The 27072-nt window shown below is 54.2% G+C and overlaps 1 protein-coding gene across 7 annotated transcripts in view; it reads left to right on the forward strand.

Moving 5' to 3' along the window:
* The window catches only part of MYO9B (myosin IXB), a 90737-nt gene that overhangs the window by 21420 nt on the left and 42245 nt on the right, over positions 1 to 27072 (forward strand). For all 7 annotated transcript variants that reach the window (XM_023246941.2, XM_023246950.2, XM_023246959.2 and 4 more), the window contains exon 3: positions 25403 to 25497. In XM_023246941.2, coding sequence (XP_023102709.2) covers positions 25403 to 25497 — 95 coding nt within the window. The remainder of the gene's footprint in view (positions 1 to 25402; positions 25498 to 27072) is intronic.

Consider the following 27072-nt stretch of genomic DNA (forward strand, 5'->3'; position numbering starts at 1 on the left):
CGTTGGTGCATCACTGTGACTGAGCCCTCTGGATGCAGGGGCAGTGGCAAGGACCACCCAGCACCCCTCACTCTTGGGGTCTTGGTGCCAGATGCATCCGTGTCTCAGATCACGGTGTAACTTTCGCCACCCGGTGAGGGCTGGGACAACGCATGGGCCCGGGGGTCTGTGCCTGTGGGTTTGGAGTTCAGGGCTCTGCTCTTTTTTCCTCCAAGTAGATTGTGTCAGAATTAAGTGTTTCTAAATAATTAAGTTTTATTAAATATAACGATGGAAGTTCTATTTCTTAGAGCGTTTGGGTTTATAGAAATATTGAGCCAGACAGTACAGAGAATGCCCACTTATCCCCTCACTCTCCACACTTTCCCCATTATGTTTTTCTTGTAATTGGGAAAAAAAATTTTTTTTTTTTTTTAATTTATTTTGAGAGACAGAGAGCAACAGAGCATGAGCAGGGGAGGGGCAGAGGGAAGGAGACACAGAATCCGAAGCAGGCTCCGGGCCCTGAGCTGTCGGCACAGAGCCCGACGTGGGGCCCGACCCCCTGAACCGGGAGATCATGACCTGAGCCGAAGTCAGACGCTTAAACCGTCCACCCGGGCGCCCCCGCTTTCCCCGTTATTAACGTCTTACGTTAGCATGTTACGTTTGTTGTAGTAGATGAGCCAGTGTTGACATACGATTATTAACTCAAGTCCATTATTTACACTGGGGTTCACTCTTGGTGTTGCGTATTCTGTGGGTTTGGAGAAAGGCACAGCGTCACCAACTAGGCGCCAATACCCCGTCATACAGAGTAACTCCACTGCCCTCAAGTCCTCCGGCCTACTCATCCCTCCCCCCAGCCCTGGCAGCCCCTGATCCCTTTACTGGCTCCATAGCTTTGCCTTTTCCTGGATTCCATAGAGTTGGATTCGTACTGGCCGTAGCCTTTCCAGACCAGCTTCTTTCACTTAGTAACACACATTTGAGGTTCCTTCGTGGCTTAAGAGCTCGTTCCTTCATCTCGCGGACTAATACCGCACCATCTGGGTGTGTTGTAGTCTGTCCATCCACAGGACCCCAGACCCTCCTTTCGCAGGGTAGGGGGGTGGGGGCCTACCCACCCTGAAGTGTTGACCTCCAGCCTCTGGTTGATCCTCCCTCCCCGCCAAGCCTAAGGCCTGACACAGCCACTCTGCTGCCATGCAAATTCACTGAAAGCGCATCTAGCCTACGCCTGCCGAGCACATTTCGGTTCCTCTTCCCCCCTGACGATGTCCGAGATCACCAGCAAGAAGTTAATTGGGGTTGTCCAGTCTGGCCCTGTGCCAGCACGTATAGCCGGCCTGTTTCTTCTCCTATACACGTAACATAGAGATCAGCCATCGTTTTTTGTGCAAGCGTTTTAAAAACTACTGAGGGATCAGCCACCGCGCGTGTGTTTCCTTTTAAAGCTGTGTACCCTGCACGTGTTGTCGCCTCCTCTGTTCAGATCATCTGTTCCTTCTGCAAATACTCTGCGCGTACATCTGCCACATGCCAGCCACCGTTCTAGGCACTGGGCTGTGTGGTGGCCCAAATCGACACAGAGCCTACCCTCGCAGGGCGGTCATCCCAGCAATGAGGCGGCAGGCAGCGAAACAAACAGCAGGCCTCGTGTGCGAGCTGAGTGCCAGCCAGGATGGCACGCATGCCCAAGGAAGAAGGGTTAAGGGGACAGGAGGTGAGAGGTGGTGCTGAGCTGGGCCCAGAAGGAGGTCAGGTGAGCCACACGGCATCTAGACGGAGGGCACGGCCAGCACAAAGCCTCGGAGGCTAGACTGAGCCTGGCGTGTTGGGGCCTGGAGGGCACAAGAAAGGGCCAGGGCAAGAGGCAGTGAGGACAGGGAGGTGATAGGGAAGTGACGAGCAGATCGTTTGGGACGCTGTGTGCTGCAGGGAGGGTTCATGTGACGTGGGAGCTACGAAGGGCGCCCATCGGTCGGTCTGGCTCCATCCCAGCTCTGGAACTTAGCGTCAGCGAAGCTCCCGGTGATCCCGCGGCCTCGCGGCGATAGTCCGTGGCCATGACAGGCACCCCAGGCCAAAGCAGCAGTGCCTGGCTCTGTGGTCCCAGGTAGAATGGAGCAGGCCACTGGCGGTGTTAGAAGTTAAGTACGGAAACAAGAGGGCAGACACAGCATTGGCCAAATCAAGCATTTACCCCTCACTGAACCGGGCAGGCAGGTAGATCTGCCCGTGCTCGGTGTGGACGCCAAGCCCCAAGGTCTCAACGCAACACAGTGAAGAGGCAGGAGTGACGTCACGGTGCCATTTCCTTTTCTAGCTGAGGACCATCCCCAGCCCCGGGGTGAGGTCCCGCGGCTGCCGTAACAAGTTACCGCAAACCCGGGTGGCTTAAAACAACGGAAGCCTTTTTCTCACGGAAGTCTGAGTGCAAGGTGTCCAGCAGGGCCCGGCCCCTCTCAAGGCTCTGGGAGAGGGTCCTTCGTCACCTCTTCCAGCTTCCTGAGCCTGAGGCTCCGGCGTTCCTTGGCTTGTGGCCGCGTCACCCTAATCTCTGCCTCTGTTGTCACGTGGCCTGTCCCTTCTGATAAAGACACCAGTCATTGGATTTGGGGCCCACCCGACTCCAGGATGACCTCACCCTAACTAATTACGTCAGCAAAGACCCCGTTTCCAAAGAAGGCTACGTCCACAGGGCTCAGCACACGGACGGGTTAGGAGACAGGCCCACCCACAGCAACCCCCTGTTGGACATAGAGCTGTCAGCCTCGCTGCCTTCTTCTCTGAGGGCCGCCCTTGCACAGCAGTTGTCCTGGGAGCTCTTCCCCTGCAGTTGCCCCAAGGGATTCTGGCACATTCTTCGAGGGCCGTTAGTCACCCTCCTTGCCTGGTGTCTGCACCTCATGAGTCAGATGCCTCCGACCCCGCCCTGCTGCCTCCCTCCAGCCTCGGCGGCGTGAGCCAGCAAGGCCAAGTTTCCCCAGCGGTTAGGAGCTCCTGGAGGGCGGTGCCCACGCTGGCTTCCAAAACAGGCTTGAGCCAAGTCCACGTCACGGCCATAAACGTGCTTCCTGGGGCGACCGTTTGGAAAGGGAGAAGATTGTTGTAGTGTAGAGCTGGGCTTTCTCGGCCAAAGCACCACCGGCGCCCGGGGCCAGGTCACTGCCCGGTGGGGTCATCCTGTGCGCTGCGGGCTGTCGAGCGGTGCTCCTGGCCTCCGCCCCCCAGATGCCACTGGCACCATCTCCCCCCAGATGTGACAACCGAAAATGTCCCCAGACATTACTAAGTGTCCCATGGGGGCAGATTATCCCCCAGATGAGAACAACCGTCTCAGAGTCACAGCTCCGGATCCCACGAGACCAAGCTGTTTATTTCCAGCCCCGACCGTTGAGAAATTGTTCACAAGTTCCAGCCAGTCTGAGCAAAACGCCAAGAGTCACTTTCTAATAACAGGAATAATTTGTTGTTGTGCCTTTGGGTACACTTTCCATCCGTTGGGGTCCTTGACAACACTTCTGCCCATTTTAAAGATGAGGAAACAGGGTCCCGGAGGGGCATGCTGGTGTGCAAGTGTCCTGGGGCTGCCGTCACAAAGCGCCACCAACAGGGGTGTGGGGACGGGGTGGGGGGGGGGTGCGCTTAAAACAAGCAGGAATTAATTCTGTCACAGTCCCGGAGGTCAGAAGTCCATAATCAGGTTGTGGGCTTGGTGGGTTCCTCCTGCAGGCTCTGAAGGAGTCTGTCCCTGGCCCTCTCCTGGCTCTGTTGGCCACCGACAGTCCTTTGGTGTTCCTTGGCTTGTGGTAGCACCTCTCCGTTCTCTGCCTCTGCCTTCACATGGCCTTCTTCCCTCTGTGTCGCTGTGTCTCTAATTTACTTCCTCGTATAAGGATGCTTGTCACTGGATTTAGGACCCACCCCAAACCCAGGATGATCTCACCTCAAGATCCTTATTTTAATTACATCTGCAGAAACCCTATTTCCAAATAAGGTCTCCTTCACAGGCTCCAGGGATCAGGACTCGGGCATACCTTTCGAGGGGGCACAAGTCAGCCCGCTACGGTCTGGGTTCCCCAGGCCACGCCGCAGGCAGCCATGGCTGGACCGTGGTTGGAACCTGGCCTGAGTCTGAGCCTGAGTTCATGGTACGTCTCTGTCTTCACGAGAGATTTCCTCAGCCCCGGGGGCTGTAGGAGGCCAAAGATCGACACGTCCTGTGGCCTTTGGGACTTTTTCTCAGCTCCCTGAAAGGAGAAGTTGAGTTGTTTTGAGGTTTGGGTGTCGCCAGGCCGCTCCCCCCACTTGTGGGTTGCAGCCTCGCTATGCAATTCTGACCAGAAAACAGGAAGGGGGCACTGTGGAAAGCCGGTTCCAATCAGCTGATCCGCCCGCCCCTGCAGTTAACTGTTACTGTCACTTATTGTCACCATTTCACACGATGTCACTCGGCCGTGCTCTGCCCCCCTGCAGCCCGGCCCCCAAACTGCCTCTAGAAGCGTGACATTTGTGCAGGACTGTTGTTTCGGCTCAGATGTACTGAAGGCAGGAAAAAAGAAAGCAACACCGAAGTTGCAGAAGGCAGGCAGGCTCACTAGGGCAGCGAGTGGCCGGGGTCCTCCTTCCTGTGTGCTGGGGTCCATTGCCCACCCTGGGTGCCCTCGGAGAACCTGCCGACTCTAGACACGGGCAACTGAGGCGTCGGCCCCTGGGCTGGCCACAAAGCATGCCCAGGCGCGCTCCTCTCCCTGGGCCCACAGACCTCAGCCTCAGGGCTGAGGCGGCTCTCTTCATCTGTCCTGAACTGTGACAGTTGCCACCAGCATTTGCTGATGCACACAGAATTTTAATTTTGAAAGCAGAAATGAAACAAGGATGCTTGCTGGCCAGGCCATTTTCCCAAGCAGCCAAAGGCCGCTGCTTGCTGGGGTTCGGGACCTTCATGTAGCTACCGCGGCCTGGCCCATGCAGACACAGGATCCTGGCTGAGAGATGGTGACACCCTGAACCATCTGGCACACCCGTGGGAGGCCGGTGACCTGGTTCAGCGTGATGTGGGACCAAGGGGGTCCTGGAGCTCACTGCTGCCCCTCACCCACTTCCGGGGGCGCTGAAGGAGCCAGTCCTGGGACTGGCATCTATGCCCACTTCGGTCCTGAGCCCCAGCCCCCTTTGGGGCCCACAAATCCAGTCTCCTGTGACTCGACAGCTCCCAGCCCCCCTCCACCCACCAGACTACTGGTTCTGTTCCTACTACCATCCATTAGCACCAGTTCAGTCCACCCAGGACTGCATGCCATCGTCCTCCCTACCCTTTGCTCTCAGGGACACCTGCCCAGACTATATCCTTCATTCCCACAATTGCACGGATGGGCCAGCCCAGTGGTGAGGGCACACAGGTGAAGCCACTCAGCCAGGGTGACCCCGATAGAAGGTTCCAGAAACAGGTGTATGCCTCTGCAGTTAGGGTTTCTTTTTTTTTTTTTTAAGTTTATTTATTTTGAGAGAGAGAGAGCGAGTGAGCAGGGGAGGAACAGAGAGAGAGCAAGAGAATCCCAAGCAGGCTCCCCTCTGTCAGCGCAGAGCCGGATGTGGGGCTCAAACTCACAAACCATGAGATCGTGACCTGAGCCAAAATCAAGAGTCAGACGCTTAACTGACTGAGCCACCCAGGCACCCCTGCAGTTAGGGTTTCTATTTAAGCTCTTTATTGAGACATAATTCACCCATTTCAAGTGTACAATTCGGTACTATTCAGTACATTCACCGTGTTGAACAGCCACCACCTCTATCTAGTTCCAGAACATTTCCATCCCCCCAAAAAGATACACCATGAGCAGCCATTCCCCATCCCCCGCCCCGGCCCCTGGCAACCACCAGTCTGCTTTCTGTCTCTATGGATCTGCCTGCTCTGGACGTTTCCTATAAATGGAATCATACACCGTGTGGCCTTTTGTGTCTGGCTTCTTTCACTCGGCACGGTGTTTCCGAGGTTCACCCACCTTGTGGCGTGAGTCAGTGCTTCGTTCCTTTCTGTGGCCGAGCAGCACTTCCATCCTGCGAATGAGGCTGCACTGTGTTTCTCCCTCACCAGCTACCTCGGGGCTCTGTTCCTTTGTGCCGGCTGAGTCTGCAGTTGGGTTTCCTCCCCGGCCAGGCCAGCATTACCCCATCAGTGACAGGAGGGTAGAGGGGAGGGGCGCATGTGAAGGCGATCCCACTAGAGACTCTCAGGGTTGACCGAGCCATGCCAACGGGAGGCAAGCAAAGCCTGGCCAGCAGCCTACTCTGGAAATGCAGGCTCCCCTGGGAGGGCAGGGTAGGACAGGTAGACACGCCTAGGTCGGCCTGTCTGTGTTTGTCATCTCTATGTGCCTGCTGCACCTGCTAAGAGGCTGGCAGTCAGAGAGAGGCTGGCGCTCAGGAACAGGGGCAGTGAACACATAGGGCAAGCTGCCCAAGGCCTCCGGAAGCAGACAAGAGCATTTATGCATGCTGTTGGGCTTCCGGAGCCAAGGTGTCAGGATGGGACAGGGTCAGAAGCGGCCGCACAGGGCTGCCTGGAGCTGGGTGCTGGTGTGGACTGCCATCCAGGGTATTTCATCCAGGGCAGACCTGAGCACAAGCAGCACAAAGACCTCTTGACCCCGGGGCTTGCTGGGCCTTAGGGTTTGTCCGGTTGCATGACCCAGCACGCAGCACAGGGAGAGAGGCCAAGAGCAGATGACCAGCTGGGGTGCCTCCTGGCCAGGCGCTCATCCCTAGTGTGTGTTAGCCACGGGGGGAGCTGGGCTTGCCAGGAGGAATGAGGGTTTGAGAAAGGAGCAGGTGGCCAAGGACAGGCCTCCAGGGACCCGCTTCAGGGCATGGGCCTCAGCAGGAAGGAGGCTCAGGTTAGGGAGAAAGGAGGAAGGTCGCTGGCGTTGCCCACCCACAAAGGAGAGCCAGAGCATTTGCAGCAAGAGAAGTGTTTGGGCCGGGAGTCTTTATCCGATGCCCATCCAGTTCCCAGATCTCAGGGCCCAAAAGCCTGGTTGTGTCTGCATTACATGAACGCAGGTGTTTCAGACAGTCCTAAGACCACTTGTTCTTTTGGTGTGTTGAGGGGAAGGTTGGCAGCTGGTAGGGGGTGGGGCTTGGGTGAGAGAGGGTCTCGGGCAGCAGCATAGAACACTCTGGAGGGAAGTATGCTGATCAGATAAGTCCAGGCCAAGTCTGGGTACACAGGCCACCTTGGGCCTTGGGCTGGAGTCACCAGACACTCCTGAGCTGGGGGTGAGCTGGAATGGGCGTGCAGCTTGGCCAGGGGGGAGGGGGGCAGACTAAGATCTCCCAGAAGTCATCCCCTACACCCCAGCCAGCAGTCAAGGCTCGAGCTATCCTGAGCCACCTTCAAGGCCGGGTGGCTAGAAGGTCACAGATGCGAACATCAGAGTCAGCCATCAACAGGGGAGAGAAAGGGAGAGCCAGGGGTGGGATCTTGGGAAAATGGGCATCGTAGGGAGATCCAGTGGTGCAAGAATGAGGGAAGGTGCGGTGTGGTCTGGAGGCCAAGCTACTGGGAGCCCGTGGGGGAGGTGGGCCCACCCTGGGCAACTCCACAGAGCAAGGAATCAAATCTCTGGCTGCTTCTGTCCCCAGTGTGGCCTCCCTCAGGATGTTTCGGGAAGTAGTTGGGGTGGCGGGGGCCCAGGTCAGTAGAGTGGCCTGAAGGTAAGGTAGGAGCTGAAGTCAGAACCCGGAGCAGGAGGGAGACAAGGCAGGGCGGATCACACAGGGGACAAGAGGACGAATAAGGCACGTGGGGGGTCGGCTTCAGACCTCGCAGACAGAAACACGCAGAGACAAAGGCTGTGCCTCCATGCCACCGACCTGGGGCCAGATCACTCTCCGTTGGAAGGGCCATCCTACGCACCACAGGATGTCGAGCAGTGGCCCGGGTCTCAGCCCGTTGCGTGCTGGTAGGAGTCCCTAAGGCAGTCAGGATAACCCAAAATGTGTCCAGGCCTCACGAAAGTGTCCCCCTGGCAGGGCAGAATTGCCCCCATGGAGAGTAAGTTTTAGGTTGATCGCATGCAAAGAACACTGTCGGTGTCACAGACGTTTCATGCCTATGACATTTCATGCCTAAATGGCTGCAGATATGATTTTGGTAACATTATGTCGTTGTGCTTCCACATCAACCCAACTATATTCAGCACCAACACCGAGGGCGGCTGGCAGGCAGGGAGGCAATCTCCTGCTGGCTTTCTCAGTCGTTCCCGGAAAGAGGAGGCTGGTGCTGTTTCTTGCCCTGAGATCAGCCAGAGCCAAGCAAATGGGTCACTGCCCCCAACCCCCCCCCCCCGCCCCTGCCCTACGCCCAGAAATCTCGTGGCTTTGTCGCCGCTCAAGCACTTGGGTTTGGCCTTCCAGGCAGACTCTGAGTGACATTTTAAAATGATATTTTAAGAGCTGCTTGTCGATACCGAAGAATGGAGCTGCCCAGCCTGAGGCCCCCCCCCCCCCAGAGCTGAGAAGTCACCCGCTCCCTATGTGTTCCTGCAGAGGAACTTCTTGAAAGCACATGAGCAGTTTCCCGAGGCAGTTAGTACTGCTTCCAGAGCTCTGGAATTTTATCACCCCTCCACCCCTGTCCTCCTGGTGCGGCTTCCTGAACATAATGGCAGGTGTTGGCTGTGGTTTGGTTTATGTCTCTTTTAAGCGTCTCCCCGACAGGAAACAAGCCAGGGCCACCATGGTGGTTTTTGCTGCTGGGGAGCATGCGTGGTTATCTGCCCCGTTTTGGCAAAACTGTGACGCATTTTATTATTGCTTTTGGTTCTACTCCGTAGGTGCTTGTCTTTGCTCTTTTCATCTAATGCTTCATTTTTTTTTATTAGTATCATTTTCCTTATTTGAAGTAGAATTTCTTTTTGTATATACCGGGGATTGGCAAACTCCAGCCCACGAGTTAAATCCGCCAGAGCCGGTTTCTATAAATAAAGTTTTATTGGCACATAGCCACGCTCCCTCATTTACCTATAGTCTGTGGTAGCTTTCACGCTGCCTTTCACAAAGGCAGAGCAGAGCCTTTGCAACAGAGACACCGTATAGCCCACAAAACCAACACTGTTTATCACCTGGCCCTTTATAGGAGAGGTTTGCTGACCCCTCATACCTCTACGTTCACATGGAACATTCCGGAACTTTCCACAACTTTCTTCATGCCCTCTTCTCACCTTCTGCTCAGCTCCCCATACCCAAATATAGGAAACCAGATTCTTACCCTCGTTGGTGAACTGGCATCACCAGCTCAAATCTTTCTGCATTTGTATCCATACCAGGTATAAGCACGTGTTCATAAACATCTACCCGTGGGGGGGAGGGGGGTCTGTGATACTGTGATTTATAGTAAGAAATATATATTTGGTTTTCCTCCTGTTCCTGGCACAGAACTGCTAGAACCTTAAGAATTTCCTAAGTGATAAGGATAATACGGTTGTGTTATGTTAATGAGGTGGCTTTTGGAAGGCATCTAAGGATGGGGGCTGGTTACCAACAGAGCCAGCCGTGTGATTAAAGGGTTGGAACTTCAGCCCTGTGCCCCTGACCTTTGGGGAGGGGAGAGGAGCTGGAAGTTGAAATCAAAACCGGCTTGGGTGACTCAGTTGGTTAAGTGTCCAACTCTTGATTTTGGGCTCGGGTCATGATCTTGTGGTTCATGGGATCAAGCCCCACGTTGGGCTCTGCTCTGACAGCACCAGAGCCTGCTTGGGATTCTCTCTTTACCTCTCTGCCCCTTCCCCTCCTGCGCAGACACACTCTCTTGCTGTCCCTCTCAAAATAAACATTAAAAAAAAAAAAAAAAAAAAGAACAGTCACCAACGGCCAGTGATTTAATCAGAAGCCCCCATAAAAACCCAAAAGGAGGGAGTTCAGAGAGCTTCTGAATTGGTGAACACATGGATGTGCTGGGGGTTGGGGGGTGGCACACCCAGAGGGCATGGGAGCTCCGCGCCCCTTCCCACATACCCTGCCCTGTACGTCTCCTCCATCTGGCCATTCCTGAGTTACATCGTTTTACAAGAAACTGGAAATGGAGTGAGTAAACTGGTTTCCCAAGTTCCGTGAATCACTCTTGCAAACTAATTAGACCCAAAGAGGGATTTGTAGGAACTTCTGACTGATAACCAGTTGGTCAGAAGCGTGGATAACAACCTGGCTTTCAGTTGGCATCTGAAGGGGGGCAGGATGCAGCCTTTATGGGACTGAGCCCTTAACCCGTGAGATGTGACGCTATCTCAGGGTCAGCGGCATCAGAATTGAGTTGAATTGTAGGAGGCCCAGCAGGCGTTGGAGGCTAGGTTGGCGTGGGGCGGGGGGGGGGGGGGCGGTGGGGATGACGCGCACGTCGGAGTTGGAGGCAGAACTGTAGAGTCTCAGAGCGGTTTGGGGGGGCCAGGAAAGGAAGGCTGGGATGCAGATGTCCCATAAAGTCCAGCAGGGCCGGCTCCACCCTAGCGCTCTGCTCAGGCTTCTTGCTGTCCTCCTCACCCGCTCTGGGTCCCACGGGCCACTGGGCGTGTTTTTACAGCCAGCGCATCTGAGCTCTGGCTGAGGGTGCCGGGGGCTGTGTGGGTCCTCCTCCCAGCCTTGTACCCTCACGGAGGGCCCTTGGAGGGTCTCCAGCCACACCCCAGGCCCTGAGACCTTCTGCACCCTGCCTGCAAGGCCACACCACCTGCTAGGGCCATAGTGGGAGGAGGACGCTGAGTGAGACCCCATTGTCACCTGGACCCTCCCCCATAACCCCTGGATCCCCCGGTTTCGGGGAAGGTGCTAGAGCTTGACAAGGCCAGGTCAGAAGTGTGTACCCAGGGACGAGGCATCCCTGGAGGAAGCTAGCATCCGAGATGTCAGATGTGTGCCCACACAGACGCACTGGAGCTCACGGCTGGAGCGGGGGGAGGGGGGGGTGACTCAGCCAGAGAGAGGACATTGAGGACTAGACTCTCGTGGCCCGGTGGGGGGGAGGTGGGACTCAGCCCAGCTGCAGAGTGATAAGAGGATGTCAGCAGAGGACCGTGTGTCCTATGGCAGTGGGTTTGGGGGGGGGGGGGGGAATGCTGCGGAAGGGGTGGCCATCCAGATGCCGGGGCTCGCTGTTGCTCTCTGTCCTCCCTGGGCCCTGCAGACCCACGAGGCTGCCTTTCTGGTCTCTGCATAGAAAAAGTGCAGATCCCTGACCCTTTGCAACCATCTAAGGGTATTTTAGACAAAAGGGGAACTTATATATTTTTGGGAACGCCGCATCTAAGAGAAAAGTGAAAATTATGGGTTGTATTTTAAGCACCCAGAAAGGCCTCTTTGGGATTTACGGAAAAAGTTGATTAAAAGGCAAAGCGTAGCTGGGGCCCGGGACACCCCTGCCACAGCCACCGCCCTTTCGGAAGGTTCTGAATACTTGGCTGCACCAGGACTGGACGGGGCGGGGGAGTGTCGGGCCATCTATCAGCTACATCTGCCTTGCTGTCTGGGGCGGGAGCACAGCTGGGCAATGCAGCCACATGGCCTGGCAGCCAATTTGTTTCCTCGCGATTACCCAGGATGGAGGGACTCCAGTGTCCCATCCCCAGCATCTCTGGGAAGCTGCCCTCTGAAATTCCCCCCCGTGTCGGTCAGCCGCCCGCTGGCCACAGCCAACTTCCAAGGCCAAGCCCTGCAAGGCTCCACTTACCTGAGGCCCCTTGAGCCTGAGGCTCGCGGTCACCTGCCCAGCTACTGACCAGCCCTGTGACCCCAGCATGGGGTTGCTGACCAGTTCCTTTTAGGTGGAGGGGAGAATAGCACACCACGTGGCAGCAACAGACACAGGCCTGTAGCCTTTCCTGGCTAAATGGATCTCTGGGACCCGGGGATCCCCAGGGTAGCTGATTTTTTAATGGAGTTTAAGGCTTGGTCCTCATCTGGCACGATCCTGCCCCAAGGGCGCGTGTGATAACACTGCAAACCGGCATCTAGAGGGTCGAAGCCAGGGATGCTGCTGTTCAAGGTCCTACAGCGTGCAGGACAGCCCCTGACAGCCCCCACCACACACACACACACACACACACACACACACACACACACACACACACACACACAAATGATCTGGCCCCAAATGCAGTGCCAAGGCCGAGGAATATGCTGTAGTTGAGGGGCCTCTAGGATATGCAGTTAAAAATCCAGCCTGGGGCTCTGGAGCTACTACCTGGACAAAGGTACTCATTGGAGGTATGAATGTGGGGGAGATTGTGAGAGAGAGAAGATGACAAGGACACGCGGCCCCTGAGGGAACACCTTTCGTTCTACCGAAGTGCCCGGACCAGTTCCTGCCCTTCAGCCTGTGACCGCACCCCGTTCCACCATAATTTACCACCCGTAGGACTTCAGGGCCCAGAGCCAGCCCCTGCCAGGAGGCCAGGAAGACAGGAGCTGCCACGTGCTGTGTGACCTGCGGCAAGTGTGCATCTCTGCTCTGCCTGCTGATCTCTGACCCCAGGGCCTTTGCATGCACTACATCCTCAGTCTAGAAGGCTCTTGCCCCCAGTAATCTAGCTGAGTCCCACCCCAAGGCCTTCTGGGAAAGCCAGAGGTCCAGAATGTCACATGATCAGCAGAGTCATGCCAGCAGAGCTCCCGCCACCCCACATCCTGAGGCCATTTGGTGTTCCAGGGCTGTTTGTTCCTTTTTTAATTTTTATTATTATTATTATTGTTTAGAAAATATATTTTTTTAAATATTTAATTTTTGAAAGAGACAGAGCATGAGCGGCGGAAGGGCAGAGAGAGAGGGAGACACAGAATCGGAAGCAGGTTCCAGGCTCTGAGCTGTCAGGGCAGAGCACGACGCGGGGCTCGAACTCACAGGCTGCGAGATCATGACCTGAGCCGAAGTCGGACGCTGAACCAACTGAGCCAGCCAGGCGCCCCAAGGGCTGTTTGTTTCTAATAGCAAGCTAGTCCAGTTTGATAGCCCCAGCTCTGAAAGAGCAGGGATTAAGTGTGTGCTGAGATGAGGTCACCGTAACACCAAGGTGAGGAGGATGCCTCGTGGGGAGACTCCGTGGAGAGGGTCACGAGAGCAGCAAAGGTGAATGAAAGAAGCCACGTTACAAAAGGCCACATATTCTGTGATCCCATCTGTATGTGTCCAGAACAGACAAGTCCATAGGGACAGAAAGTAGTGATCGGCTAATCTGGGGAGGGGGGCAGGGAGTGACTGCTCGTGGGGGTGGGGGGGTCCTTCTTTTGGGGTGATGAAATGTTCTGGAACTAGCTAGAGGTGACAGTTGCACAACATGGTGAACATACCACATGCCCCTGAATTACACATTAAAAATCGTTAAAATGGTGACTTTTATGTCACAGGGACTTCACAATTGAAACAGAAATGCAGAGTGGGGCTCTACACATCTGGAACTCCCCATGGGGACCTGCCACGTCCCCTCCCTGATTCCCTCCCATAGATCTTGCACCTTGCTGCCATCAGTAGCCAGACCAGGGAGGGTGGTAATGAGTACAAGTCCCAGATGAAATTTACAGACACCGTTTCTTAGCAGACGGGAGCCCAGACATCCTAGAGGTCGTTCTACTGGCTCTGACCTCTTTGGTGGCTTCGGGCACACTGGAGTGTCTCCATGTCCCTGAGCCCCATCCCTCAAGAAGAGGCCACAGGACGCTTAGAAGGAATTTCTCAAGGGAGGCAAATGTCTCAAAAATGTGTTTTCCAGCCCACTTTTCCATCCATGGAAGCCCACTTTGAACACCCATTATGCCAATTGCTGAAACTCCAGGGGCCGAGTGATGGTAAAATTGGCCAGAGTGGGTCAGCGGTGGTCACTCCAGGGTACATATCCTGGATGAGGCCGCTGCCCTTGTAGAGAGGCTTGGACCACAATTCTGCAAGCTGATTCTGTCAAAGGCCCCGTAGTCAACATTTCCAGATTTTAGGACCATGCAGTCTCTATCAGTTATGGAACATTGCCCTCAAAGAGCAAAAGCAGACACAGATAATACATACATGAATGGGTGGGGCCACGTGCCCATAGAGCTATTTATAAAAAACAGGTGGTGCATCTGGAGAGAAGCATCAGACAGACTCACACTGAGGGGTCGCCTGCAAAACACCCAACCAGTCCCCCTCGAAACTGGTCAAAATCTCAAAAACAAGGAAAGTCCGAGAAACTTTGTACGGAGACATCAAGGAGACAGGATGACTGAATGTGATAGGGGATCCTGGAACAGAAAAGGGACATTAGGGAAAAACTGAGGACATCTGAATAGAGCATGAACTTAATCACTGATAACTTAATATTGGTTTGTTAATTGTGACAAATGCAGGGTTAACAGGGAAGCTGTGAGGTACTCGGGAATTTTGCTGGAATATTCTTATATATTGCTTTTCATAAATCCGAAACTATTCGACAATTAAAAGTTCATATTTTTGGTAAGAAGTCATTCAGCCAGGGGCGCCTGGGTGGCTCAGTCGGTTAAGCATCCGACTCTTGATTTCCGCTCAGGTCACGATCTCGTGGTTTCATGAGTTCGAGCCCCGCATCGGGCTCTGTGCTGACGGTGCAGCGCCTGCCTGGGATTCTCTCTCTCTCTCCCTCTCTCTGCCCCTACCCTGCGCATGCTCTGTCTCTGTCAAAATAAAGAAACTTTAAATTAAAAAAAAAAAAAAATTCATTCAGCCAGATTTGGCCTGTGGGACATAGTTTGCAGACCCTGGGCTTAGATAAGTTCCCACCACCTCAATGAAATGTTCAAAGTAAACCTCAGATAGGTAAGATCCTGGCACAGTGAATTTGGACTGCACGCACCTCCACCCTCTCCCGCTTCCCCGTTTCTGTCGGGCAGAGCCATCACCAGTGGTCTTCTTGGGTCCTTTCCTCCATCACCCATATGCTCGCTGCCTCCATATCCTTGTCTCTTCCTCTGAAATATTTTCCGCTACGGCCGGGACCCTGGCCACAGTAGCCCCGCTGCTATGGGCAGGTGACAGTGTCGGACAACCAGGGCGACGTCCCGAGCAGCGGCTTCTGGTCCAGGCCTGTCTGGGCACACAGCACAGCCCCCTGCCAGGGGTGTTTCCCAGACGAGCCCTCGCTTCTCAGAGCTGTGAGGGTCCAAAGCCAGGAGGCGGTTCTCAACAAGGATTCTTCCTCCTGTGCCTGTTCGGGCATCATCATCATCACAAGGGCGTCCCTCACCCCTCCACCTTACCGTGCCTGGCAGAACAAGGTTGTCGAGTGGGACAGGGGCTGGACCTGCCTGGGGTCGGGGTGCAGGTGGGGAGTGGCCAATCCTGGCAAAGCCCTGTAGTATGAAAGCTGCCCTTCTCTCAGGGCTAAACGTCAGGAAAGCAGTCTGATTAAACCAAGTGCATTGAACACCCAAGTATTTTGCTCCATTCTGCCCTTGACTCTTGAGACCTCTACTCCAGACGTCCAGGAAAGAGGGGAGTGTAAGTAGACATTCTCTTGCTTTATTTCTCCCCCGAGATACGTCATTTTCATAATAAATCCTAAAGCCATAGTTGTTATCCTACCGTGAATGAGAAGAACCCTCTCAGGCTCTGGCTTAAGAATTTAGATTCCTTGGCCTTTCCAGAAATTCTGCAGGTTTGGGATGGGGCCCAAGACTCTTACCTCTACCAAGCTCCCACAGCTCATACTTGGGGTCTCAACTTTTTCTTTCTTTCCGTCTCCCCAACCCACCAGAGTGGCACAGTAGTGGTGACTCATTGGCAATTCTAACTCCCCCCTCCTATAAGCAGGGGAGCCCCAAGATAACAGGTTCGCCCACCCCAGGGATGGGGGATGGGGTCAAAGGCAACCCCTTCTCCAGGGATGTGGAGAGAGTCCGTAGTGCCTCCACAAGGGTGGAGGGATGCTCCGGAGACCCCCCAGCCCACCCGTGGGAGCTCACCTTCCCTCACGCGTGCAAATGCTTGGTTTTGCTGCATAAAAAGTACCAAAAGCCCTCACTGTTCTCACGATTGCCACCCGAGTGCATGCTGTTTGGGAATTGGGTAGGGAAGTCGTTGTCCTCCCAAGATGAAACCTTCCATAATGAACTGCCCACTTACAGAACAAGTCCTCTACTCACGCTCTCCTGTCAGCGTGCTCTCTCCTGGGTACGTCCCGCCACACAAACGCCATGCAAATCAGTTGCAAGGTGAGGTTGAAAAGGTTCAGGATTCCAGGACATCCTCACGTGATCCGGATTTTGCTCCGACTTCAGTCACTCATGAGTGACTTCGGTCACCTCCATGAGCAGCAGGTGGGGAAGGGAGCTAATGATAGCAGTCTGAGCTTCAGGAGGAAACGAGTCTGTCGTGCTGTTAAATGTGACCGGGTGCAATCTGCCTACTAAAGGGAGAGGATTTTCAGCTTGGCTCACCAAGCCGAGTTCGACTGTGTGGTTTATGAAGAAGACACGCCTAAATCAAAGTGGTTCAGGGTGCTAAGAATGAAAAAAACAGGCCCAGATGTAGCAGGCAGATAGAAACAGGAGCGAAGAGAGCTGCGGTCCATGGACACGGAGAAGGCAGAGCTTGGGGCTCCGAAGGTTACATGTGACGACATTCATCATAATGCCAAAAGCCTCAGTTTACACTTAAGGTATAATAGTTGCCAATGTCTGCACCAGACAATACAGATGCTGTCATTACAAAGTGGAAATTATAGAAGATACCAGGAGAAACAGATATGAACACATAGCAAGAGGCTGGTTGAGTGGACAGCAAATCACAGGCATGTAATTAATATGCCCAAACCATGTATTGAGACAAATCTGTGGCTATATCACAAATCCTTGACTGTGATATGAGAATAAATCTTAAGTACTTATGGAGCATTCACAAAACTCATTCCTATATCAGGACACGGAGAAAGCATCTAGAACTTCCACAAGTAGGAACACTACAAGCAGTACCTTTAACAATGGAATAAAACTAGAAATTAATTTTAAAAAAAAATTTAATGTTTATTTTTGAGAGACAGAGCGCGAGTGGGGCAGGGACAGAGAGAGAGGGAGACACAGCAGGCTCCAGGCCCTGAGCTGTCAGCACAGATTTGGATGTGGGGCTCAAATCCACGAACTGTGAGATCATGACCTGAGCCCAAGTTGGACGCTTAACTGACTGAGCTACACAAGCACCCCCAGAAATAAATTTTTTAAAGGCCCTTCCACATGGAGATTTTTTTGAAAAATAAATCATAAGTCTCTGTTAACTCCTGGATGAAGGGGGATCTATAAATCAAAATTACAGATTTTCTAAAAATGAATGACCAAAACTATGTATTATCAGAATCCACAAGACCCTTTAAAGCAGTACCAAGAGGACAATTCATAGCCATAAGCACTTTACATTCATAAATATGAACAAATGAAAATGACTTAATTTCCCAGCTCTAAAACCTGAGAAAAAGGACCAAGTAAACCCCCAAGAGAATGATTTGGCTGTCACAACAGATAAGATGAGCCTGCGGGGAAATTGATGAATTCCTCAAATATTTTTGGTGCAATAGGAACCAAGCAAGTCCTCTCCCTATCAAAGCTTGATCTGTTCTTTAGTCTTTCTGTGGTCTAGCACGTGGTTTCATTATAACCTAAACAAAAATGTAGTGAAATATGAGATACGATAACTTGTTTCATACTTGGTTTTCTCCTCCCCCTCGTCCTGTTCTTCCTCCTCCTTGTTCCGGTCCCTCAGGACCTTGGTTTGGTCCCCCTAGGAGCCCTTGCTGGTTTTCAGTGTTTCTGGCCAGGTCTGTGGCTGATCGTTGGTGCCAGTCCAGATAAGAGTGACAGAGCCTGTGAGAAACTGGGGACACGGAGGTAGGGTGAGAGTCACATCCCATCATCCCTCGGCTCTCTGCAAATGCCTGCTGTCCATTTGTCCATCCATCCAGCAGCTGGCTGTTGATGAGAGCTGCTGGTTGCCCCAAGCCCCATGGGCAACAGGAAGGGAACAGAATCCAGGCAGAGGCAGGGTGTCAGCAGGGCCCTGGAAAGCCTCCACTTCTTGCCCCATACCTGCAGGCCCCCTGAGCCAGCTGTGCCTCCTGGGCAGGCTGGCAGTGACGGGGAGGCTCCTGTCTCCCACCCCACGGCCCCCTCCTCTCACCAGCATTACCACCCTCCCCCCCCCCATCGTCATCCTTGTCCCCCCCGGCATCTTCCCTCCCGAGAACTGGCCTCCCCCTCCACTGCTCCCCACGTGGCAGTTCTGTGGGAATCGCTTTAGTTGTACTTCTTACTTCTGTACTTCCTGGGACCTTGCGGGCCTGTCCGGCCCTCCGTGCTTTAAGGTCCTGTTTCTCTGTGTCCTTGCTGTGCCTGGGGAGACCAGTCTGTCTAGATGATGCTCACCCACCCTGTGTCTGAGCATCCATGTACCTGAGGGCCCCCAGAACAGTGGCCGGCACGCTTGTCTCATGAAGGACCCCCAGGTCACTTTCAGCTCTGCCGCTGTAGTCCGAGAACGGGCACAGACCGTATGTTAACAGACACGGGACATGGCTGTGCGCTAGACAGAACTTTATTCATGGACACCGGAAGGTGAATTTCGTATCGTTTTCACATGTTCTTAAATGTTCTTTTTTATTTTTTTTTAAAGTGTTTTTTTTTTTAACGTTTATTTATTTTTGAGACAGAGAGAGACAGAGCATGAACAGGGGAGGGGCAGAGAGAGAGGGAGACACAGAACCGGAAGCAGGCTCCAGGCTCTGAGCCATCAGCCCAGAGCCCGACGCAGGGCTCGAACTCCTGGACCGCGAGATCGTGACCTGAGCCGAAGTCCGACGCTTAACCGACTGAGCCACCCAGGCGCCCTTTTTAACAAGTGTTTAAAAACATGAAAACCATTCTTAGCACGCAGACTATACAGAAACAGGCTATAAGTTGCCAACTTGAGGAGAGGTCCGTGCCCACGGCCGCCCTACCCTGCCGGGCATCAGGAGGGGGTCCTCTGCACAGCCACGTTCCAGTCGTGTACAGAGCCTCTGTCACTGCCTCGGCCTGTAGTGGCAGAATTGAGTCGCTTTGACAAAGCCCCAATCTTTAGTACGTGGCCCCTCACAGAACAAGTTTGCCTGCCCGTGGTTCGCACAGTCTCACTTCATCTTTAAACACCCTGGGAAGCCAGAGGTTCTCTCCCTCATTTTATTGGAGAGGAATCTGAAACCCAAGAGCTTTGAACTAATTTGCCCCTCCCCCCCGGTTGGCACCTGCTAATGATAGCCTTGGGCCTGCAGCCCTCCCCCAAAGCCACCAGGACCCACTGGAATCCCCTGCAGACAGAGCTGTTTTCCTGGGCTTTCTGCCAGCAATAGCCCTCCACCCCACGCAGGGTTATTTTCCGAGCATTTCCACACCGGAAAGCCCCAGGTTCAAGTGGACGCCACCGGGCCGTTTGCTCAGCAGACCTGGCAGAGCAGTCCCCCACCAGGGTCCTCCATCCATGGACCACCTGGGCAGAGACACTACCTGTGGTGCTTCTGTGCTCCATCGAGCCCACGGGACACCTCCGGGTGCCTCTTGCCATGTATGACTGTTGTCTGTGTCCCCAGACGGGCACAACCCGTCAGTGGGTGCAGGCCAAGCGCTGTTTCACACAGCAAAGTATGCCTGAAACATCTAGCAAAAGAAGTCTGGTCCCACCATGCCAGCACCAGCTTCCAGTTGATCTCGGTGTCGCGTTCTCCGCCCCCACCAATGATGCGATCAAGACGGCTCCCGCAGGCCAGCAAGCGAGGGACAGTCTCTTTCGACCCCATCTTTGGGTTTCATTGTTGCCTAAGATACGCTGATGTTCTTTTACCAAGTTCAGCCTCTGCCTGCAACCCCAGCCACTCCTCCGTCCCCACGCCCAGTCTTGGCTTGGACACGAGAGATCCGGAAGCCCTGTGTGGCTCGTGGTCTGAGGCAGGGACGGAGGCTTCACCCAGAGGTGGCATTGCAGAGGGAGGGGCAGCAGGAAGGCCACAAAAGGCGGTGGGCAGCCCACCCTGCTTGGGCGGGTGACCCCCGATCCACGGACGTGCAGGCATCCCCTTCAGACCCCCATCACGGAGGGTGCTCTCTGAAGCTAGAACAGTTCCAGGCACACAGCATCCAGTCAACAAATTGTCAAGTGGATGGATGGGTGAACGAATGAGTGAATGAGAGCTTATGTGCAAAGCCTCACAAACACTTGGGAAGTAAGGTCGTCCCTGTGGCTAGAAGGTCAGGAGAACAGAGAAGGCCAACCCCGCAACCAAGACAAAGCCGTTAGAGTAAGCTAGAACTTTCCGCTGAGAAAGAATGGCCACAAGTAAATCTGGGAGCAGCAGAGTTATCTTGGGTTGGGCCACCTCAGCCTGGCTGGAAGGACAGCCACCCCGGGCAGGGATCCTGGGGGACTTCTCAACAGGGGAAATCCCTCCTTGGGGCTCACCTGTCAATACGGGAGGTGGGCAAGTGCGTTTGCCTCCGTGAGCTCATCGCATGGGGCTTTCAGGTTTTGAAATCTGAAAGTAAAACGGTGTTCGCCTGATACGGTCCATCGAGACTTGTTTGGTTTTTGTGCGGGATGCACAAGAGACCAGGGTTGTAAGCTCAGAAGGGGCTCGGGAATCCACCTGCCTGCTCACCAGGCCCAGGGGGAGCGGCCTCAGCTGGAACAGGCAGGCACCAACAATAGGTCTGAAGAGGGAGCCCAGGCTGTGAGGACTGAGGGGGCCAATGCATGGGGCATGGCCTGGGAACGAGGACACTGGGTTCCAACCCAGGGTCACGTCCACCGCCTGCCTGCTCTCAGACTTCGGGGAGGTCGGCAGGCCTCTCTGTGCCTCGGTTTCCGCTTCTGAAATGGGGGTTGGCACAGGTGTCTCTTAGAGCAGAAGAAAGAGCCAGAAGCTCCCAATCGCGCCTGGCGTGGGACTGGACTCCCCACGGGTCGTTCTGTGATCCTATCACCATCCTTCCTAAAATGTTTACCACGCGTCTCAGCCAGGAGCAGAGGCATCCTGTTTCAATAGAAAAGGCATCTTCTAAAATTTCTGCCTAAGTGAGAGGCTCTGCCTCGATATCTCCAAATTAAGAAACCTTTTTGAATTTCCCAAAAGAGGAACCTCAAAGATCAGGACAGTTGGAAGACAATCAGGTGGCCTCCAGCTCTTGGCATCCTTGGCGGGGGGGGGGGGAGGGGGACAGTGGCCTGGTGGGCACGCCGTGCCCCCCCCCCCCAGGCCCAGGTGTCATCTGCCCCATCAGAGGGAGGGCGGGGGTGCTGCTCCTTTGTTAGTGTGACCTAAAAACCGTGCCTGGAGAATTTTAAATTACAGAGTCGTCTCTTAATGGGTTTCTTCTTCTATCAGGACTCCTTCCATTTTTTTTTTTTTCTTCCCAAAGCGTGTAACTTGTATCAGAGATGTGTACTTTTATGTTATATAAGGAGGGGGGTGGAAAATGTGTGCAGGAAAGGAGAGGCCTGTTCTCCCATAGCATTTTGCCAGCGCTGTGGGTTTTCTGGCCTGGTGGGAAGGCAGCATTAGCATGTGGCCTCCGCAGCCCCCATGCCAGATCACATCGCATCATTGCCGGCACCCTGATCCAGCTTCCTCCTCACCCCCCATCCACCCCGGGCCCCACATGACCACCATGCACACCGCCCTCCCTTGTGCCGTCTTGCGCTCTGAGCCCGTGCGTGCACCGGTCCAGCCCCCAGAGCAGCTACATAATAGTTCCCCGGGCCGCGCGCGCCAGGCCGGCATTTCCTCCTCCTCGGACGTATAATAGCGGCAACCGGATATTTTTAGACTGGCTTTGAAAAGTCGCAGTGTTCTGAGACCGCATACCAGACACATGAGGTCACTGCCCACCCCCCCACCCCCACACCAAAGCCTGGGCTGCACGGGGCTGGTGGGCCCTCACATCCCGAAGACTTTCCCTCTTGCGGTCCCCAGGACGCCAGCCCTGTTTCCTTAGAAATCCCACAGAGACTTGTCCCGAGTTCAAAAGGGGGACGGCCGTGGGCTCTTGGGCTGTGCGTGCACATTGTTGGTGAGCTTCTGTAGCGGGGCCCCGACTACAGGGGCCGCAGCACAGAAAGAGGCCTGGTCCCCGGGGGAAGGAGCCCACACGGGCTCGGGCATCGCTTCCCCATCTGCTCGTAGTTAGGCAGGAGGGCTTGCTCACCGAGTTTATTTTCGTTTGGCGCAGGGGGAGGGCCCTGGCCCGTCCTCCGCTCCGATGCCACCCCGCAGGGTCTCGTAAGGGATGAAGGGAGGCAGCGGACCCACTGCCCGCTGATTCCCAGAGCAGAACTTGAGGAGTCTACGGACTTCATTCCAAACAAACAAACAAACAAAACACGATCCCAGGGCCGAACTGGGGGGGAGCGAGGGATTCAACCTAGAAAGACAGTTTGCTTCCTCACAGGACTCCACAGGCCTGCAGTGCACGTGGGGACCCTCAGGACGGGATGAAGGGCCCGCAGAGCCCTCGACCACCCAGCCTTGCAGACCCGTCATACCTTCCTCTGTATATAGCAGGGCTACCTGACAGTTCAGCCAGCTCTGGGGACATTTTTGGTTGTCGCCGATGCTGCTGGCCTCTGGCAGGTGGAGGCCAAGGACGCTGCTCAGGACCCAACAGCACACGGACAGTCCCATCGCTGAAAAGGATCCAGCCCCGAGGATCAGCAGTGCCGAGGCTGGGGACCCTGCGCTGGGTTCCACAGACACTTGGGAGAGCAGGCAGTCCCAGACCTGGCCCCAGGCTGTTGTCACCCAGCCACTGGGCCGGCAGCTCAGTCACACATCAGGACCTGGTCGTTCCCACTGGCTGAAGAGCCCGTGTGTTTAACTCAGCTCTTCGAAGGCTTTCAAAACCCGGCCAATGGACACGTCCTAAGGAAGCATTTGTGAAGACGAGAAGGGGCCCCTGTGGCCGCTGACTTGGGAAAGTGCCTCCTCAGACTGGGTTCTGCCTCCATAAGGCCGTGGGGAGCCCCCCCCCAATCCCAAAAGTGCCCAGCCACCACCCCTGCCCCAAGCAGAGCCCCCATTTCCAGTACTGGGCCAGGTTGCCTCCCTGGGGCACCTCCTTCATTGTTCCTTCCTGCTGGGTGACTTGGCCTCAGGTCTTTCAGCAGGGCCCATTCTTGGGGTCTGGAGCCCCTGGAGCAGTGGGGCAGGAAGTTGCTTGTCCTGTGATCCCCATCTGCCAGGCACCTGACAGCCCGGTGCCGCTGTCCTGGTTCCGGGCTCTGCTGATTGGAGCCGTTCTCAAAGGAAGTGTCCTGGCAGACGCTTCTTCATGGGGCCTTCACATCGCGACACCAGAAGCTCTGATCGGGGATCTGCTACATCCATTTCTCTGCAGAATGAAGCCTTTAAGAAAATCCTGCTTGCTCTCCGTGTGGGCGCGTCTCCCGGTCCCTGAGTCCCCTGCGAGCCTCTCCACCTCTCCCTGCCCTGCCTTCATCCCCCTGGCCCACCAGACCCTCACACACCTACACTCAGCCCCCAAACCCCTGCAGACCTTGACAGTGGCCTTGCCACTTCCTTCCCGCTGCCCTCACGCCTTCCCAGCCTTCCACACAGCTCAGCCTTCTCGAACTGGAACATTGTTGGCCTGACCCTCCATGTGGCCACCAGGCTTCCCTTTCTGTGTGTGAGTGGGGCATCACCCCACCCCATGTCACCCCTTCTTTGGCGCCTGGAGACACAAGGGCTTGGACAGCTGAGCGCCAGTCTCCATGACCAGTTCTGCCTTTCTCTCCTCATCTGCCCAGCCCCGTGGCCCCCACCTCTGCCAGTGTCTTTCTCCCTGAAAACAGGGAACACCCCCCCCCCAGCACCTTCTTCCCTGCCCTGCGTTCCCCCAAGGTTTTATCATATGTTCCCCCTGCCTGTTCACCCCTTAGGGCTGTTGGATACCTCATGGAAAGGGGGGCACCCCAAAAACCTGGGCAGGGTGTGTGCTTTGTCTTAATCTGGGTGGTGGACCCTTAGGAGGCTCCAGGGGGACCCCACTGAGTCACAGACTCCATGCACTATTCATACTTTCCTCTGTGTATTGGAAATGAAGCCCTGATTCATGCCACAATGAGAATGAACCCCAAAAGCATCATGCGGAGTGAGGGACACCAGACAAAAAAGCCACATAACGTATGTATGCTCCCACCTAGGTGAAACGTCCCGAACAGGCAATTCCGTAGAGGCAGAAAGCAGATTGATGGCTGTCGGGGGCTGGAGGAGGCAGGAGGGGGGGGTGGGAAGTGAGTTCTAATGGGGATGGGGTCTCCTTTTGGGGTGACGGAAATGTTCTGGAATGAGGCAGAGGTGACAGTTACACAACACTGGGAACGTCCTAAATGCCACTGAATTGTTTATTTTAAAACGGTTAAGTTTGCGTTATGCCCGTTTTACTCCAGTCAAAAAGCTCGCCAGGGCGCGTGGGTGGCTCCGTCGGTTAAGTGACCGACTCTCGATTTTGGCTGACGGTTCATGAGTTCGAGCCCCAAGTCGGTCTCTGCGCTGACAGTGCGGAGCCTGCTCGGGGTTGCGTCTCTCTCCCCCTCCCCCTCCAGTGTGCCTGCCTGCTCGCTCTCTCTCTCTCTCTCTCTCAAAAGAAATAAACTTTGAAGAAATTTGCCGTGAACTGGCTTGCCATCCCACAGAATTACAGAACCCCCTCCAGGACGGGACGTGTCTCCACATCTGCTTCCTCCTACCCAGCCTCATATTCTTCTGGAGCCCAGCGCCCATCTCAGCCCAGGGCCCAGCAACCTCCTTTCAGAAAGGGCCAAATAGTAAATATTTTCAGCTTTGCAGGCCCGCAGGTCTCTCTCATGGCTACTCTGCTGTTAACGCTATAGAAGCGGCCGTGAAAGATCCATAAATGAGCGGGCCTGGCTATCCACCAAGAAAACTTCATTTACAGACACGAAAATGTGAATAGGATTTTCATGTGTCAGGAAATAATATTCTTCTTGGGTTGTTTTTTTTTTTTTTTTTTTAATGATTTACAAATGTAAAAACCACTCTTGGCTCACAGGGAGTACAAAAATAAGCAACAGACTGGATTTCGCCCACGGGCCAGAGTTCACCGTATGAACAATTGTAACTGAGAAAGGATGCCGCTGATGGGCCTTTTTCATGTCCGAGACTTAACACTTGAACCCCCCTCACCCAACCCAAACCCAGAGATAAAGCGTTAAGTATGGTGCAGCCCACCCGGGCCTCACACCTTCGGGGTCTCCAGTTCTCGGGCCGCCGGGTGACTTCAGCCAGATGAGCGTCCACGGCGCCCAGGGGGACCTCCGAGGCTCCAGGCTGAGGCGCGTGTAGACATTTCATCCTCGTGATCTGAAAACCTGCTTCCGTTTTCCTCACAGGCTTTTGGGAATGCCAAAACAGCCCACAACAACAATTCCAGTCGATTTGGGAAATTCATCCAAGTCAACTACCTGGAGAGTGGCATCGTGAGAGGGTGAGTTGGTAGGCATCTAGCTGTGTACCACCAGCCTTGGTCTGGGGTCCTGGGGCATCCCTGTAAGGAAGAGCCAGCCCGGGAGCTCAGTGTTGACATTACGGCCGTGCAGACACGTGTGGATCGTACGGAGACGCAAATGTGATTTTTTTTTTTTCCGAAGTCATTGATGTGAAGATCTGAACTGTGGGTCAAAGTGGGAGGTGTAGGTGCAGGAGGGGCGGGACCTCTGTCCCCCGGTCACGGAGCATGGGCCCCGGTGCCCAAGAAGCAAGTACGATGACCTGAAGGTGCTAGTCTGCCAAGAACTGGTAAGGACACGCCAAGCTATGTCTTGGTCTTGATGAGGTTTTGAATTTGGTGGCTCTGGAGATACCACAGGCAAAGCTGATGCGGACCGTGGAGTTTGCCAAAGGTGTGCCCCTTTAGCCAGGAGAAGACGTAAAAGACGTAATGCTGGGTAGCAAGTTGAAGCGGTTGTCCAGGGAAGTACTCAAGGGTGGGTAGATGCCTAGACGGGAGGGAGGGAGGAAGGGGAGATAGATTCATGGATTGATCCATGGGTGTGTGGGTAGATGGATAGATGGATAGATTCTTGGGTATGTGGGTGAGTGGATAGATGCATAGATTCATGGGTGGGTGGATGGATTCATTAGATGGGTGATGGATGGATGCTTGGATGGATGGATGGATGGATGGATGGATGGATGGATGGATGCATGGATGGATGGATGCATGGATGGATGGATGCATGGATGGATGGATGGATGGATGGATGGATGGATGCTTGGATGGATGGATGGATGGATGGATGGATGGATGGATGGATGGATGGATGCTTGGATGGATGGATGGATGGATGGATGGATGGATGGATGGATGGATAGATTCATGGATTGGGGAGGTGGGGAGGTGGATAGGCTCATTGCTAGATGGATAAATTCATAGGTGGCTGAGTTCGTATGTTGATGGATTCATGGATGGATGGATGGATCAGGTAGATGGGTGAGTGGGTGGGTGGTAACTGGGCTGTGAAGTTGATTGCCTGGTGGAAGTTAAAACAGACCAGCATTTTGTGCCGAAAATGTGAGTTCTGGAGGCATGGTTATCTCAGCTATATGTGTAACGTTGAAATCGTGCTCATTTACACTCTGTAGCAGTTATGCTTATGAAAATATCTGGCAGTTGTGTGCAGCGAATTAAAGTGATAAGGAATTATCTGTTTTGTCATAGTATTTAAGCCATGTCATTTAAGAACTCTATTCTGAAGGATTTCTTTTTTAAAAAGTATATATTCTGGGGGTGCCTGGGGGGCTCATGTCACGATCTCAGAGTTCATGGGTTTGCGCCCTGCGTCCAGCTCTGTGCTGATAGCTCGGAGCCTGGAGCCTGCTTCAGATTCTGTGTCTCCCTCTCTCTCTCTGCCCCACCCCTGCTCACACTCTGTCTCTCTGTGTCTCAAAAATGAATAAATGTTAAAAAAAATTTTTTTTAAGTATATATTCTGAAAAAAAAAGCATTCTGGGTAGTTGCAGTTGGTTAAAACGTAATTGTGATTGAATACTACACAGTGTT

This window comes from Felis catus, chromosome A2 (assembly GCF_018350175.1).
Source record: "Felis catus isolate Fca126 chromosome A2, F.catus_Fca126_mat1.0, whole genome shotgun sequence".
Taxonomy (NCBI): domain Eukaryota; kingdom Metazoa; phylum Chordata; class Mammalia; order Carnivora; family Felidae; genus Felis; species Felis catus.